Genomic DNA, 14,077 nt, shown 5'->3' with positions numbered 1-14,077 from the left:
TCTTGAAAACCACAGCTCTCCAAACTTCTTAAACATCCTAAGAATTACTTTGTACTTTCCTATTTTCCCATTACAAACATGGCATTTTAGCAGCATGAAGTCTCTTTTCCTCTCCCAGGAGGGTTTTTTGAAAAACTGTATACTGTGAAAGGAAAGACTTGCTTAGAAGAGAGATGGCTTTTTGCCAGTAACAAAAAACCTGACTAATTGTGCCTTTCTGAAAATCAGCAGGAAGTAAGGGGAGTTGGGGTGAGAGCAACGGATTTGAAGAAGTAAAACATGCCACCAGTCTCTGCAGCAGTGTGTGACTGCCCAAGACTGTTACTAAAATCCTGTGCAAACATGAATCAACTATTGTCAATACCTCCTTTTTATACAACCCTGTAATCTCTTAATTTGTGGCAGTGTCTGGGCGCCCGGATGCAACTGAGTGTTTACTGGCCGACTGTTATCAACAATGCATCAAAATACATAAAAATTACTTTCGAAAACTATCCGGGTAATGCTATGCCTTTAGATGAATCCTAAACATTTGCAAACATTTATTAATAAGCATACATACAATGAGATATTCCAGCGTCCTTGGATACCATTACATCACAACTGGTGTCCAAATGATTTAGCAGTTTGCTGTCAAAACATTTTATCTTGGCTCTCAAAAGCAAAAAGATTTATTGATCTGTTTTTTGAACTGCAGATTATATAAGCTCCCTTCTCTCTTTTTTTTTGCAAGAGTTCTGGTAGTGGTTTGTGTAAATCCCATTTGCATTCATTTCTGTGAGATTGCTTATTAAGGAGGGGGGGGAGACAGAAAATCCTTTGTTATGGCCCGATGGGTGAGCATTGCCTCTTTTGCTTGGATAAAGTCTTTAATTCCTATTCCCAAAATAGTGCAAGAATTGAAAGCTTCACTTGAAGTTCCAGAGCTGGGAAATCATTTCTTATCAGGCCAGTTGTTGGCTTATTGGACCTCTGCTCTCCTGATAATTGACTTTCCATGGTCTCATGAGTAAATTTCCTGCACGTGTTTCTTCTGTCCTATGTTATTTGTCCTTAGCTCATATGCTACTCATATGGGTACTTGAGAGACCGCCTGCTGCCAATTACCTCCCAAAGAGCAATAGCAATAGCAATAGCAATAGCAATAGCAGTGGACTTATATACCGCTTCATAGGCCTTTCAGGCCTCTCTAAGCGGTTTACAGAGAGTCAGCATATTGCCCCCAACAATCTGGGTCCTCATTTTACCCACCTCGGAAGGATGGAAGGCTGAGTCAACCCTGAGCCGGTGAGATTTGAACCGCTGACCTGCTGATCTAGCAGTAGCCTGCAGTGCTGCATTTAACCACTGCGCCACCTTGTGACCCATTAGATCACACAGGGTTGGCCTCCTCCAGGTTCCGTCTATCAGCCAATGCCATCTGGCTACTACCCGGGGGAGGGCCTTCTCTGTGGCAGCTCCGGCCCTCTGGAACGAGCTCCCCGCAGAGATTCGGACCCTCACCTCTCTCCAGGCCTTCCGAAAAGCCGTTAAAACCTGGCTGTGTCGGCAGGCCTGGGGTTGATGAGTTCCCTTCCCCTCTCGATTTGTGTGTCTGTTGGTTACTTTTAAATGCTTGTATTTGTAGTTTTTGTGTTTCCCTCCCCCCTTGGGTTTGTGAGCCGCCCTGAGTCCCTCTGGGAATAGCGCGGCATATAAATAAAACGAAACCTAAACCTAAACCTACTGTGAAACCATTCAAGTCCTAATAAATAAATGTCTGAAGATTCTCAGTCATCCAGGTCATGGTTGTCCCCAATGTGCTTTTTCAACAGTCAACTGGACTTTGTTTTTCCTTGAAGACGTTTCGCTTCTCATCCAAGAAGCTTCTTCCGTTCTGAGCAAGTTTCTTGGATGGGGAGCAAAACATCTTCAAGGAAAAACGAAGTCCAGTTGACTGTTGAAAAAGCACCCTCGGGACATTCAAATAGTAGTTATAACCCAAGGGTGTTAAACTGGCTGCCCGTGGGCCGGATGCGTCATGCACAGGCCACGCCCACCCCAGCTCGGCGAATGGGGAGAAATTGTGAAATGTCACATGACGGCAACGTGAGGCTGCAAGTTTGACACCCATGTTATAACCGGTTGGGAATGTGGAGGAAGAAAGTTTCCTTTTACCACTTAGAGCTATCAGCTTGCTGCCTCGGCGGTTATAAATATTTAACGGGTATTAAATGAAAAGATGCATTGAACCTCTGATGGTATGTGGTTTGTCTTTATTTGCCTTGAAAAACCAGAGTCTGGGAACTGCTTCTAGCGTGCTCTTTTTGAAAGAGGAAACAAATGTGCTGGTGGAGAAAGTGCCTTGTCAGATTAAATTAGGATCATAGTTCTTTTAGGCTGCTGAACACAGCAGCCTCCGCTCAAACAGCAATTCTTCTGAAAGGGTCCAAAATAGATAGCCATCTAGCCTCCATTTTAATGTACCCAATGAAGGGAACCTTGGGAATTCGGTTCCACTTTCAAATCAATCTTATCCTTTAGGAGTTCATCCGGAATGTGACTCCTTGTAATGCCAACCTATTAATCTGTGTCTTGGTTGCGAGTACAGCAGAGACGAGCTTTCGCTGTTCTGTGAAACACCACTTCAATAGCTGAGGAATGCTGCCGAAACCTCACTGAAGTGTCTTCGTGCAAGGCTTAACATAATGACTATTTTGTCTCCACCAGAGACTTAGTGTCTGCCCTTGATTATGCTTATTGCAATTCTTTGTACCATTCTGGTTTTAGTTTAGAGTGCAGTGACAAGAAATGGGCAGATTGCTACTGGGTAAAAAAATAGAAAAGTTCATAACCTTGGCCCTAAATTATGTGGTGGAATAAGAAAGAATTTAAAGGGAAAATATCTTTACAAGAGGTTTTTACACACTCACATGCACGCACGCAAAGACACATATAATTGGGGATGGGGTGTGTAGTCTTCGCTATCTTCAGTTATTATGGCACAGCCAAACCACACCACCTTACATCGATACCAGTAAGCTTGAGAAGTTAGATAAAGAATATAAATGCAAAGGAATAAACCTCTTTTAAGGTGCATTTGTTGAGTCTACCACAAAAAGAGACGCCTTATCATACTGACTTTTTTTTGAAAAATGATGTCATAAAAATAGGATGGTAGGGGAGGGGGAGAATTGAGAACTTTCAATGACCTTGGCTGGGTTTAATCCTGAGGAAGAGCACTCCACACGACTGTATATTTGTGATACAGATCTCATTCCTCTCTTTGAAAAACCAAGGTTAGAACACCTGACTCTATTGTAAATTCTGTAGTACATTAACTATGCGATATGTGAATAAGTACACTTTTCTATCAATCCAAATCTACAGCAGATAACCTCCCATGAGAGTTACAGGTTTTAGTACTGCAAGAATCAGCTTCTTTCTAGGAAATTAAACTTGCATCCACTCTGCGCTGGTTTTAGAAGGTTTGTAGAGTGTAGGAGAAGGACAGGTAGAGTCTGGTGGTGGAGTCAAGAGAGGTATCAGCCTGGCATTGTTACATTTGTACAAATAGTTTAAGTCAGGGGTGTCAAACTCAAGGGCCAAGGGCTGGATCGGCCCGCAGGGGTGCTTAGTTCTGGCCCATGGGGCTGCCCTGAAAACAGCGAAGGACTGGCCTGCAGTGCCTCTGCCATTGAAAACAGATCTTGAGGCCATGCACAGCACCCCCACCCTGAGCTTTGTCACAGCCAAAAATAAAGCTCAGAAGCTCATTTTTGCTGGTAGAGCACTTAGGCCTCCATAGGCGTGTTTCCCCCCCCCCCAACACAAGTGACATCAAGCTGGCCATGCCCACCACATCCCCTGCCCCGAGGTCAACTATAACCCTGATGCGGACCTCAATGAAATCGAGTTTGACAGCCCTGGTCTAAGTTCAAATCTTCTTGAATTTCATTAACTTTTATCTAGCGTCAATTTAATGCTGACCATTACATGGCAAGATACTTATGTGTAGGCAGAATCAATAAATCAGCTTAACTGGAACATAATGTATGGTTGTGACTCTTCGTACCTGTCAAGAAGTCCACATGAAAGAGTGTTATTCCATTTAAAACCAGGACCTCTCTCCCTCTGTGCACACAGTGCATCATGAGGAATTATGGATGACAATTTATAAACACTCAAGCTAAAAAAAGTGTTCAATACCAGAGCAAAAATAGGATGGTTGGATAGATTATTAAAGAATAAAGTAAGCTGCTTTCTGATTCCAACACCCACCATCCCAACATTTGCAAACAGACATGCAGAGCTCTGCAAAAGTTCGACCATAAGAAAGGCTGAGGGCCAAAGAATTGAGGCCTTTGAACTATGGCCCTGGAGAAGACTCCTGCGAGTCCCTTGGACTGCAAGGCGATCAAACCGGTCAGTCCTAGAGCAGATCAACCCTGACTGCTCTTTAGAAGGCCAGATCCTGAAGAGGAAACTCAAATGCTTTGGCCACCCAATGAGAAGGAAGGACTCCCTGGAGAAGAGCCTCATGCTGGGAAAGATTGAGGGCAAAAGAAGAAAGGGACGACAGAGAAGGAGGTGGCTGGATGGAGTCACCGAAACAGTAGGTGTGAGCTTAAATGGACTCCAGAGGATGGTAGAGGACAGGAAGGCCTGGAGGAACGTTGTCCATGGGGTCACGACGGGTCAGACACGACTTTGCAACTAACAACAACAACAATGCAGAGCCCACTAGGAGTAATGAAGAGAGAGGGCTGTTTTCTCCAATACCCTTGATTTCTCTACACTTAAGGATGACGGGAAGCAGAAGTCTACAGTATTTATACAAACTGTCAGTGGCTCTTGAAAAACCTGCATATTTTTGCTTGATTTAGCGTGCTGTGTATAACAATGCCAACAATGTAAGTGAGACACCTAAATTCTTTCATTAAGCAGTAATTCAGTATCATGGATATTAAGTATAAGACTGCCATAAATGGAGACAGTTTCCCAGTTAAGCACTCTGGCCCATTTGGGTGTATACACATGGAGTTGAGCAGCATAATCTTTCATTATGGCATTGACATTAGCTTTGTGAGCAGACTAAACTTCTCAAGGACTTTTTCCATACTGACGACAAAAGCCGATGCTTTGGGGAAACTGATCAGTGTATTTAAAAAGTTGTGTGAAAGTGTAAGCATGTAACCCAAGAAATCACTACTATAAGAAGCTCTGTGTAATTATTTCTGTCACTGAGTCACAATGCACATAATACTCAAGATCTATATGCTATGGTGATAGTAGTAATTGTTGTAATACCAGTAGTAGTAATTGTAGTTGTTATCATAGCAGCAGCAGGAGCAATAATAAAAATGACCCTAGTGACAAATGTTTTGGTTTTATTGCTATAGAAAAATAATCTGGCCTGGTATGGACAAGGTTAGACTGTTCCTGTATCAGCCATGCTTGCTATGGAAATATGTTTGGCTTATTGACACCTGACAAAATGGGGTGTGTGGATTTATCCTGTCACACAAAACAAGAAATTAAAATCAGGAAAGGGAGAGGAGGGTTCAGAAAACCATTTTGATATGCTACCTCAGTGATGGGCCTGATCCTGGTACTCTCAGTTGTAGTCATTTAGCAATCTTGGGGGTCATTAAGTAGACAGAGTTCCAGGTAAGGAGTGCAGGAGGGTGAGAAAACCCCTAGGATATGTTCTGACCTAGGCTTCCTGATATAATAAAAAGCAGACGCTTAGCCCCCAAAATCCTCTTTTTATTTCAAAGGCTGTGAATTATGTTCATTCACAGCCCCTAATGAGTCCCAAATAGTTTGTAAAGAGTCCGACAGTAGGCTGCCAAAGTCTTTCGGGATAAGGCTGATAAGCACCCACCTTTTATCTTCCTTGAAACACTGCCTAAGACTTAAATGGCAATTAGCTTGGCAAGGCCACATGGAGCAGAGTCAAACCGGAGCTTCAGAAGGTAAACCAACCAGCATGAACAAAGTTGCTTCCTGCAAAGGCTTATGTGCCTTTGCTCCTTCTTTATGTCCTATGGGAGGGCCTCCAAGTCTTACTCCTGAGTTGCCCCTTCTGTCTTAACTGTTCTTGCCTTCTGGCAGCTCTGCACATGTGTGCACTGGGAACAGGGTCCCCCAACGCTTCCTCACTGATTTCTGCCTCTAGGGGTTCCGGAGGCAGCACATAACTCCCAGATAGTCCTGGCCCCGTCTCTGCTTCCGATGCAGAGCCCTCGTCCAAGCCTTCCCCAGACTCCAGGACTGGCCCATGCCCCTCCCCAACCTCCTCACTGTCCAACTCTGTTGCAGCTCTGCTGGCCGCCAGCAGACCACAACAGGAAGTATCATTCATTCAAGAGTTGAAAATATTGAAATACAAGCAGGATTTTCAGCCATTGACTGGAGGGACACTCGTGAGTGGTCATCACCGGGCCTCCTTCAGCCATCTGAGGCACCACATCCTCTTTACCATACCGTCTCTCCACTCTCTGCTTGGATTTTGGCTTCCGCTTGTCTCTAGTGAAAGAGCTGCCTGTTGAAGAAATTCAAGTGCCTTCCATGCACTTGGCCAACTCCTTTGGGAAGGTGCAAGAATGGACCTGAAGTCTTCAGGTTTTCAGCTCTGTTTCTGCAGCCTGCCAAACAAATTCAGCTGCCTTCGCTGGGCAGCTCTTTCAGGCAGCCCCCAGTGGTGAAAGGGCCGACAGCAGCTTTCCCATTGACTTCTTGTAAATTAAGGACAAATAGATGGGGAAGAAATGGAGGAAGTGACAGATTTTATTTTCCTGGGCTTCAAGATCACTGCAGATGGGAACTGCAGCCAAGAAATTAAAAGACGCTTGCTCCTGGGGAGGAAAGTTAGGGCAAATCGAGATAGCATACTAAAAAGCAGAGACATCACCTTGCCAACAAAAGTGTGTATAGTCAAGGTTTTCCCAGTTGCAATGTATGGCTGTGAAAGTTGGACCATAAGAAAGGCTGAGTGCCAAAGAATGGAGGTCTTTGAACTCTGGTGCTGGAGAAGACTCCTGCGAGTCCCTTGGACTGCAAGGCGATCAAACCGGTCAGTCCTAGAGGAGATCAACCATGGCTGCTCTTTAGAAGGCCAGATCCTGAAGAGGAAACTCAAATACTTTGGCTACCTAATGAGAAGGAAGGACTCACTGGAGAAGAGCCTAATGCTGGGAACAATGGAGGGCAAAAGAAGAAGGGGATGACAGAGAACGAGGTGGCTGGATGGAGTCACCGAAGCAGTAGGCATGAGCTTAAATGGACTCCAGTGGTTGGTAGAGGTCAGGAAGGCCTGGAGGAACGTTGTCCATGGGGTCGTGATGGATTGGACACGACTTCACAACTAACAACAACAAATCAAGGACTACCTATAGGTTTACTGTTGTGAAGAGGTTTTGGGGGGGGGGGGAATGATGTATTCATTTATTTAGGCAGGCCTCAGATGCTAACAGAAGTTGGACTTATTTACATACTCTGTGGGTGAACTTCTGCAGGCTGTGTTTTTGGGTTTTTATTGGGGGGGTGGGTTGTTTCCCACTGTCACCTTGATCCATTTCCCTTGAGAAAGCAAACAAGGCAGCAAGAATTTCTTAAGCTGTCCAACTGCTACAGTAGGTCTCTCTATGTCAGCTTCAGGGCTCATGTGTCTTAGCAGTGCAGTTGCCAAAAAATTTTCCGCAGGAGGCGTGTTAATAGGCCCGAGATTACATAAATTCAATACTCTAGGTTCCCTCTTCTTTCCAAAATAGACTACAAATTAACACTGTGGCTGGAGCAGTGCCTAAAAGCTTGGAAATGCTTTTATAATGCAGCTTTAATCATAAGTCATGGCTCCTTTAACATGTCAGCCGGCCCCAAACAAATGGAAAAAATGGGTGGTTGGCATGACTAAACCCCGAAGGCACATGGAACACTGTTACCGTCCCACCAAAGATAGTTCCTATTTTCCTACATGCATTTTTACATGCTTTCAAACTACTAGGTTGGCAGAAGCTGGGATAAGTAACGGGAGCTCACGCTGTTACGTGGCACTAGGGATTTGGACTGCTAACCTTTCTGATCAACAAGCTTAGCTTCTTAGCCACTGAGCCACCACGTCCCTATGTTCCTTTTCTAGATGATATTTAAAATGTCTACCTGGAAGAATCATTTCAAGAAGACCAGCTTGGGATAGTGAAATAAATTTTTGGAAGCTGACCTAACTTGAGCAGATCTTGCTGCATTAATAAGAAACTGAGGTCGGAGCAAATCTCTCCATTTGCTGACTGGGTCTGCCAGTGAATAAATTACTTTATACATGTAACTGGAGGCAAAGCTGTGTCTAAAGCAGCATTATTCAACCTTGGCAACTTTAAGACATGTGGACTTCAGCTCCCAGAATTCCCCAACCAGCTCATGCTGTCTGGAGAATTCTGGGAGTTGAAGCCCACACAACTTAAAGTTTCCAAGGTTGAATAACACAAAAGTGTGGTGTGTTTTCAGTGAGGGACTTGGCATTTGGGGGACTGAAATGCAGTACATGGGGGGAGGGGGCGCAGTGGGGATTTTGGAACTTAGTACCTTTTTGGGGGGTCTATTAGGATTGAATGGTAATTAAGCAAACAGTCATATAAATCATATCTGTACAGTCTGGGGTGCAATGGGACCAAGAAGCAACTCCTTAAACAGAGACATCATTTCAAGCTGACATGAAACAAAGTTGAGCTGCTTTAATAAGCAGCTGAGAAATCGCTTCCTTACATAATATCCCGTACCGATCCTACAACATAAATGTTTGGTTGTGTTTTTGTGCTCCAACTAGGAAACAAATATTTTCAGCCAGGCTATTCAGTTTCTGTATATTTATGAATTGAAGGAAAGGGCAGTTATGATGGTGATGATGATGATGAAGAAGAAGAATTGGAGGAAAAGGTGTTCTAGTATTTCTTCTTGCATAATAATAGGGGTTGTAAAGTAAGCAAGCACAAATAAAACTTTTGTTTATTATTAATCTTCTATGCCACCCATTTCGCTAAAGCAGCTTACAGTCATACAATTAAAAAACATATAAAACATTAACACAATTTAAATACATTTAAAATTCAGTTATATATAATGCTTTATTGGCCAAGTGTGATTGGACACACAAGGAATTTGTCTTTGGTGGATATGCTCTCAGTGCACATAAAAGACAAGATACATTCATCACGAATCATAAGGTATAACATTTAATGATAGTCATGGGGTACAAATAAGCAATCAAATCATACTAGGAAACAATATAAATCATAAGGATACAAGCAACAAAGTTACAGTCATACAGTCTTAAGTGGGAGGAAATGGGTGATAGGAACAATGAGAAGATTAATACTTTCTTCTCTCCTTCCTTCCTTCCTCCCCTCCTTTCCCTTCTCTCCTTCCCCTTCCTCCCCTTTACCCTTCCCCTCTTCTTCCCATTCCTCCCCTCTTTCCTACTCTTACATTCCCTCCCATTCTTCCTCTGCCTTTCCCTTTCTCCTCTCCTTCCTATCTTAGAAGAAAGAGAAGAAAGGGGGGTAGGAAGGAGGGAGGGAAGGAAGGAGAGAAGAAAGGAGGGAAGGAAGGAGAGAAGAAAGGAGGGAAGGAGGGAATGTAGGAGAGAAGGAAGGGGGGAAGGAAGGAGGAAAGGAAGGGGGAAAGGAAGGAGAGAAGGAGAAAAGAAAGGAGGGAAGGAAGAAGGGAGGGAAGGAGGGAAGGGGAAGGAGGGAGGGAAGGAAGGGGAGTAGGAGAGAAGAAACGAGGGAAGGAAAGAGGGAGGGAGGGAAGAAGAAGTAGGACCGTTGTAAGATAAGATGGATCTATGGGATGTTAAAAAAGCAATCTTCAAGTATATTGTCAACAGTAGGGAAAAATTGTTATAAATACATATTATTAATAACAGTTATGAGATCATATAATTGTGAATGTATATATGAAATTGATAAAATAAAACAAATTTTAAAAAAAAGAGAGAGAGAAGATTAATACTAATAGTAATGCAGACTTAGTAAATAGTTTGACAATATTGAGGGAATTATTTGTTTAGCAGAGTGATGGCGTTCGGGAAAAAACTGTCCTTGTGTCTAGTTGTTCTGGTGTGCAGTGCTCTATAGCATCGTTTTGAGGGTAGGAGTTGAAACAATTTATGTCCAGGATGTGAGGGGTCTGTAAATATTTTCACTGCCCTCTTTTTGACTCGTGCAGTGTACAGGTCCTCAGTGGAACACAGGTTGGTAGTAATTGTTTTTTTCTGCGGTTCTAATTATCCTCTGAAGTCTGTGCCTGTCTTGTTGGGTTGCAGAACCAAACCAGTCAGTTATAGAGGTGCAGATGACAGACTCAATAACTCTTCTATTTCCTCTATTTCTATATGGTATATTTCTATATTTCTAATTCCTATATTTCTGTACGATATTGAGATGTCAACCAGATTTACAGTATTACCAGGAAGAATGCCATAAATGTAGCTGAGTCACCATTATTAGGCAGTTATTAACTCCACTTACATAGTGTACATAATAACACATCTAATTGTGTGTTGTTATTCCAGTAATAGCAGTCTAGCACTCTTTCTCTGAGATAAATCATAATCTCATCCTTTATTTGGGGAGTTTAACACAAGGTAGAAGATAATGGAAAAGAGAATATACACAAAAATGTGTAGCACACTCTTTCAAGCTATTTATTTAATCACATTTCCAGGTTGTGGGGTTTTTTTCTTTTTCTTTTTTTTCCCCAATATTTCAGTGCATTGCAAGACTTTTGTTCAATGTTCCTTACTGTGGCAGTATGCTTTTATGTTTACCTTATAACAGAAGGTATGTGTGAGGAGTGGGGTGGGGGAGTTGCTGAGTCATTCTTTGCTGGGGTTTAAAAAAAATAAAAATCCACTCTACCTGTGCTCAAAATGAGCTCGGAAAATTCCTCTGTCCCCTTAACGGTGGTGCCTTTTCTTTGATTTGCTTTTTTCCAGTCCAGACCAGGAAGACCATCTCTGACGCCTTTAATGCTGCAGCCGAGACTGTCAGATGGAATTCCTGGGGTTAGCATCCATTTAACCAATAGTTTGCGTCCCAAGGAGATGGAGTTAGCGGATGAAATCTCCTTCCTAAGCAGTGGTGCGTTCTTCACCAGGTCAGTGTCTCTCCTTTCTGCATCATCAGAGGCAAGCTTAGTTTCCAGATTCGTCTTCATGGGAGAGTTGTTGTGTTTGTGGGTACGCGAAGCTGCAGCTTAAGAGCACTGCAGCAGAATGCCAAGTGCTGTAAGAAATCTTAAATGCTCAGCAGCCAGCCATGGCTCCCTTCAATTAGACACACTCGTTTTGTTTATTATTAATAGCGAAACGCTCTTTTTGCTTACGTGCAACCCTGCAGGGCTAACAGAACTATTAGAAAATCATGCCAGCAGATGCGTGTGATTTTTTTAATGGTTTTTTTGGGGGGTGGTCCAAGTTAACGATCTTCAGGAAAAAAATTAGAACAGTTGGTAACGCACCGAGACCATGTCTGTGGCAAATTAGATTTCGTGAAATAGATAATCATTCTTCTCAGCATTTGTAAGATGAGTAAATTAAAGGAACGCTTCCGTTTGTTAGATGCATTCTTAGTGAAACAAGATGATACTGAAACATGCCCTTACCTTGGCTCTCTTTCAGTCCTTGTAATGTGCGATTGGGGTGGGGAGAGAAATAAAACATAACCTTAACAATTGTGACCTGCTTTAGCGGCAGGACATAAGCAGATCAATCTTACCATCTGCCACTGAGGAAAACATGTAGAGCTTTTTACACTTGAAGCCCATAATTTTATTTTATTTTTTAAAAAATCCTGATCTGTGCCAAAAACAGGTAAATGAAGATGCCAGCAAAAAGGGCAAGCTGGACTAAATTAGAATGTCATTGAAAACCCAAGATCTGGAATGAACCTGAAAAGATTTGTATTATAGCAAAGTAGAATGAAAAGCCGGCACTTTGCAGCGTAGTCCAGACTCCAGGTGTCGGAGATGTTTTGAGGTAGTGCCGTGTCATAGAAGACACGCTGTCTGATCAAAAGTGCTGAGGCAGCTGATGGAAAGTGCTGAAGTCAGTTATCTGGCTGCGGGAGAAATGTCCTTTCTGTGTTCACTGAAGTGGCTAGTTTGGGAGCTGCGTGTCGGTTCCATGCAGCACTTGGAGCACCCGTTCATTGAGCTACCTTGAAGGATTACCTGGAGAAATGTGATCAAAGCAAGATGCCCTTCTCCATTTCACACAAGTCTAAGCCTAAGTCGTGCCATATCAGCCATGAGGTACCAATACTTCCTGTGTGAAGTGTATGCCAGAAGAACTAAATAGGTAACCTTTGACTTACCCAAAATTTGAGCCCAAAATTTCTCCTGCTAAGCAAGACGCTTGTTCAGTAATTTTTGCCCCATTTGACGACCTTTCTTGCCACAGTTGTTAAGTAGATCCCTGCAGCTGTTAAGTTATTAAAACGGTTAAGTGAATATGGCTTCCATATTGATTTTGCTTGGTCGAAGATTGCAAAAGGGGATCACATGATCCCAGGATACTGCAATAGTCGTAAATGTGTGGCAGTCGCCAAGGTCTGAATTTTGATCACGTGACCATGGGGATGCTGCAAAGGCTGTAACTGTGAAAAATGGTCATAAGTTACTTTTTCAGTGCTGTTGTAACTTTGGACTATCACTTGATTAGCTATTGTAGATTGAGGACTACCTGGATTTCTGCAGCCATGGGTTACCATATTTTTCAGAGTATAAGACGCACCAGAGTATAAGACACACCAAGATTTTGAAGAGGCAAATTAAAAAAAAGTTCTTGCACTCTGCAGACCTCCCCAAAACAGCCTGTTTTTTGTCAAAATAAGCGCATGCATAGCCTTTAGGAAGCTTATAGAGTGCTCCTGGGGGCTGGGGCGGCAAAAATCAGCCTGTTTTCGCTCATTTTTGCCCTCCCCAGTCCCAGGAGTACTCTATTAGCCTCCTAAAGGCTATGCACACCATTTTGGTGAAGGGGCGGGGTTTTGGGAGGCCAAAAATGCTGTATTCAGTGTATAAGATGCACCCAGATTTTCAGCCTCTTTTTTGAGGGAAAAGGGTGTGTTTTATACTCTGAAAAATATGGTACTTATCACAACCAACAGTTTATGAATTGGAAATTGGCTAGTTCAAATCTCTTTTGATCCTAAAAACAGAAGAGTAGTAATATTCAGAAATCAAATCCATTAAATTAAACATTAGAACAGAACCAAATTTTGTGTTTCCCAGTATTGCTTTTGCTTCTTTTACTTATATGAAATATATTTTTGGAAAAAAATGCTTCACTGCCTTTGTTTTAGGAATAAAATTTATATAAAGCACAAAATATCTTGGCTTCCTCCTTATAAAGTAATGTTCTTTGTTTCAAGAAACATGTTATTTCTGTCTCCATGGTAGTCAAGACAAATTTTCCTATTGCTATTGTTGTTAAGATTTGCTAGGAATAGAACTGATGAAAGAAGAAACTGCTTTCTCAGCTTTTTTGGTATCTGTAGATCTGGAAAGAAAGGAGAATATTTGCAGCTCAGGGTTGAAATGAGGGGTCCTTGGTGCTCTCTGAGCTTGCTTGTTTTCTTGCAGACGTTTCATTACCCTAACTAGTAACATCATCAGTACTAGACTAGCACTGACGATGTTACCTAGTTAGGGTAAGAAAACAAGTAAGCTTAGAGAACATCATGAACCCCTCAGAAAATCTTTAGTTTAGAAACAAGTTAGATCCTATGTATAAGCAAATTACCCAGGATGACTGTTTGTCTTCGCCATTCTATTTTTATGATGTGAGGACACCACCATATCCTACAAAAACTAAGCTCCATAAGTTGGGTAGTCTACATGATGACTCCTTTTCCCTCTTAATGTGACCTTTCCCAACTGTCTCTTTCAGTTTTGTTATGGCTCCTGTGCCTATCTTCCCAGCCAACACAGCTAATATCAGATTTGATGTGACATGTTCCTTACTTAGCATTTATTCCACTGCAGTGAATAACCTTGAAACACTAAGTCTTATAATGGTAGATGATTAGGGGACTGG

The 14,077-nt window shown here is 42.5% G+C and overlaps 2 protein-coding genes across 2 annotated transcripts in view; both read left to right on the top strand.

Moving 5' to 3' along the window:
• The window catches only part of LOC116513231 (G protein-regulated inducer of neurite outgrowth 3-like), a 217,165-nt gene that overhangs the window by 116,693 nt on the left and 86,395 nt on the right, over positions 1–14,077 (top strand). The window lies entirely within an intron of this gene.
• LOC116513312 (protein FAM13A-like) overlaps positions 1–14,077 on the top strand; it is a 126,695-nt gene that overhangs the window by 51,188 nt on the left and 61,430 nt on the right. Inside the window, exon 7 of the mRNA XM_032224330.1 lies at positions 10,976–11,136. Within this exon, the coding sequence (XP_032080221.1) occupies positions 10,976–11,136 (161 nt within the window). The remainder of the gene's footprint in view (positions 1–10,975; positions 11,137–14,077) is intronic.

Source organism: Thamnophis elegans, chromosome 9, assembly GCF_009769535.1.
Source record: "Thamnophis elegans isolate rThaEle1 chromosome 9, rThaEle1.pri, whole genome shotgun sequence".
Classification (NCBI taxonomy): domain Eukaryota; kingdom Metazoa; phylum Chordata; class Lepidosauria; order Squamata; family Colubridae; genus Thamnophis; species Thamnophis elegans.
This window is presented reverse-complemented; position numbering and strand designations above follow the sequence as displayed.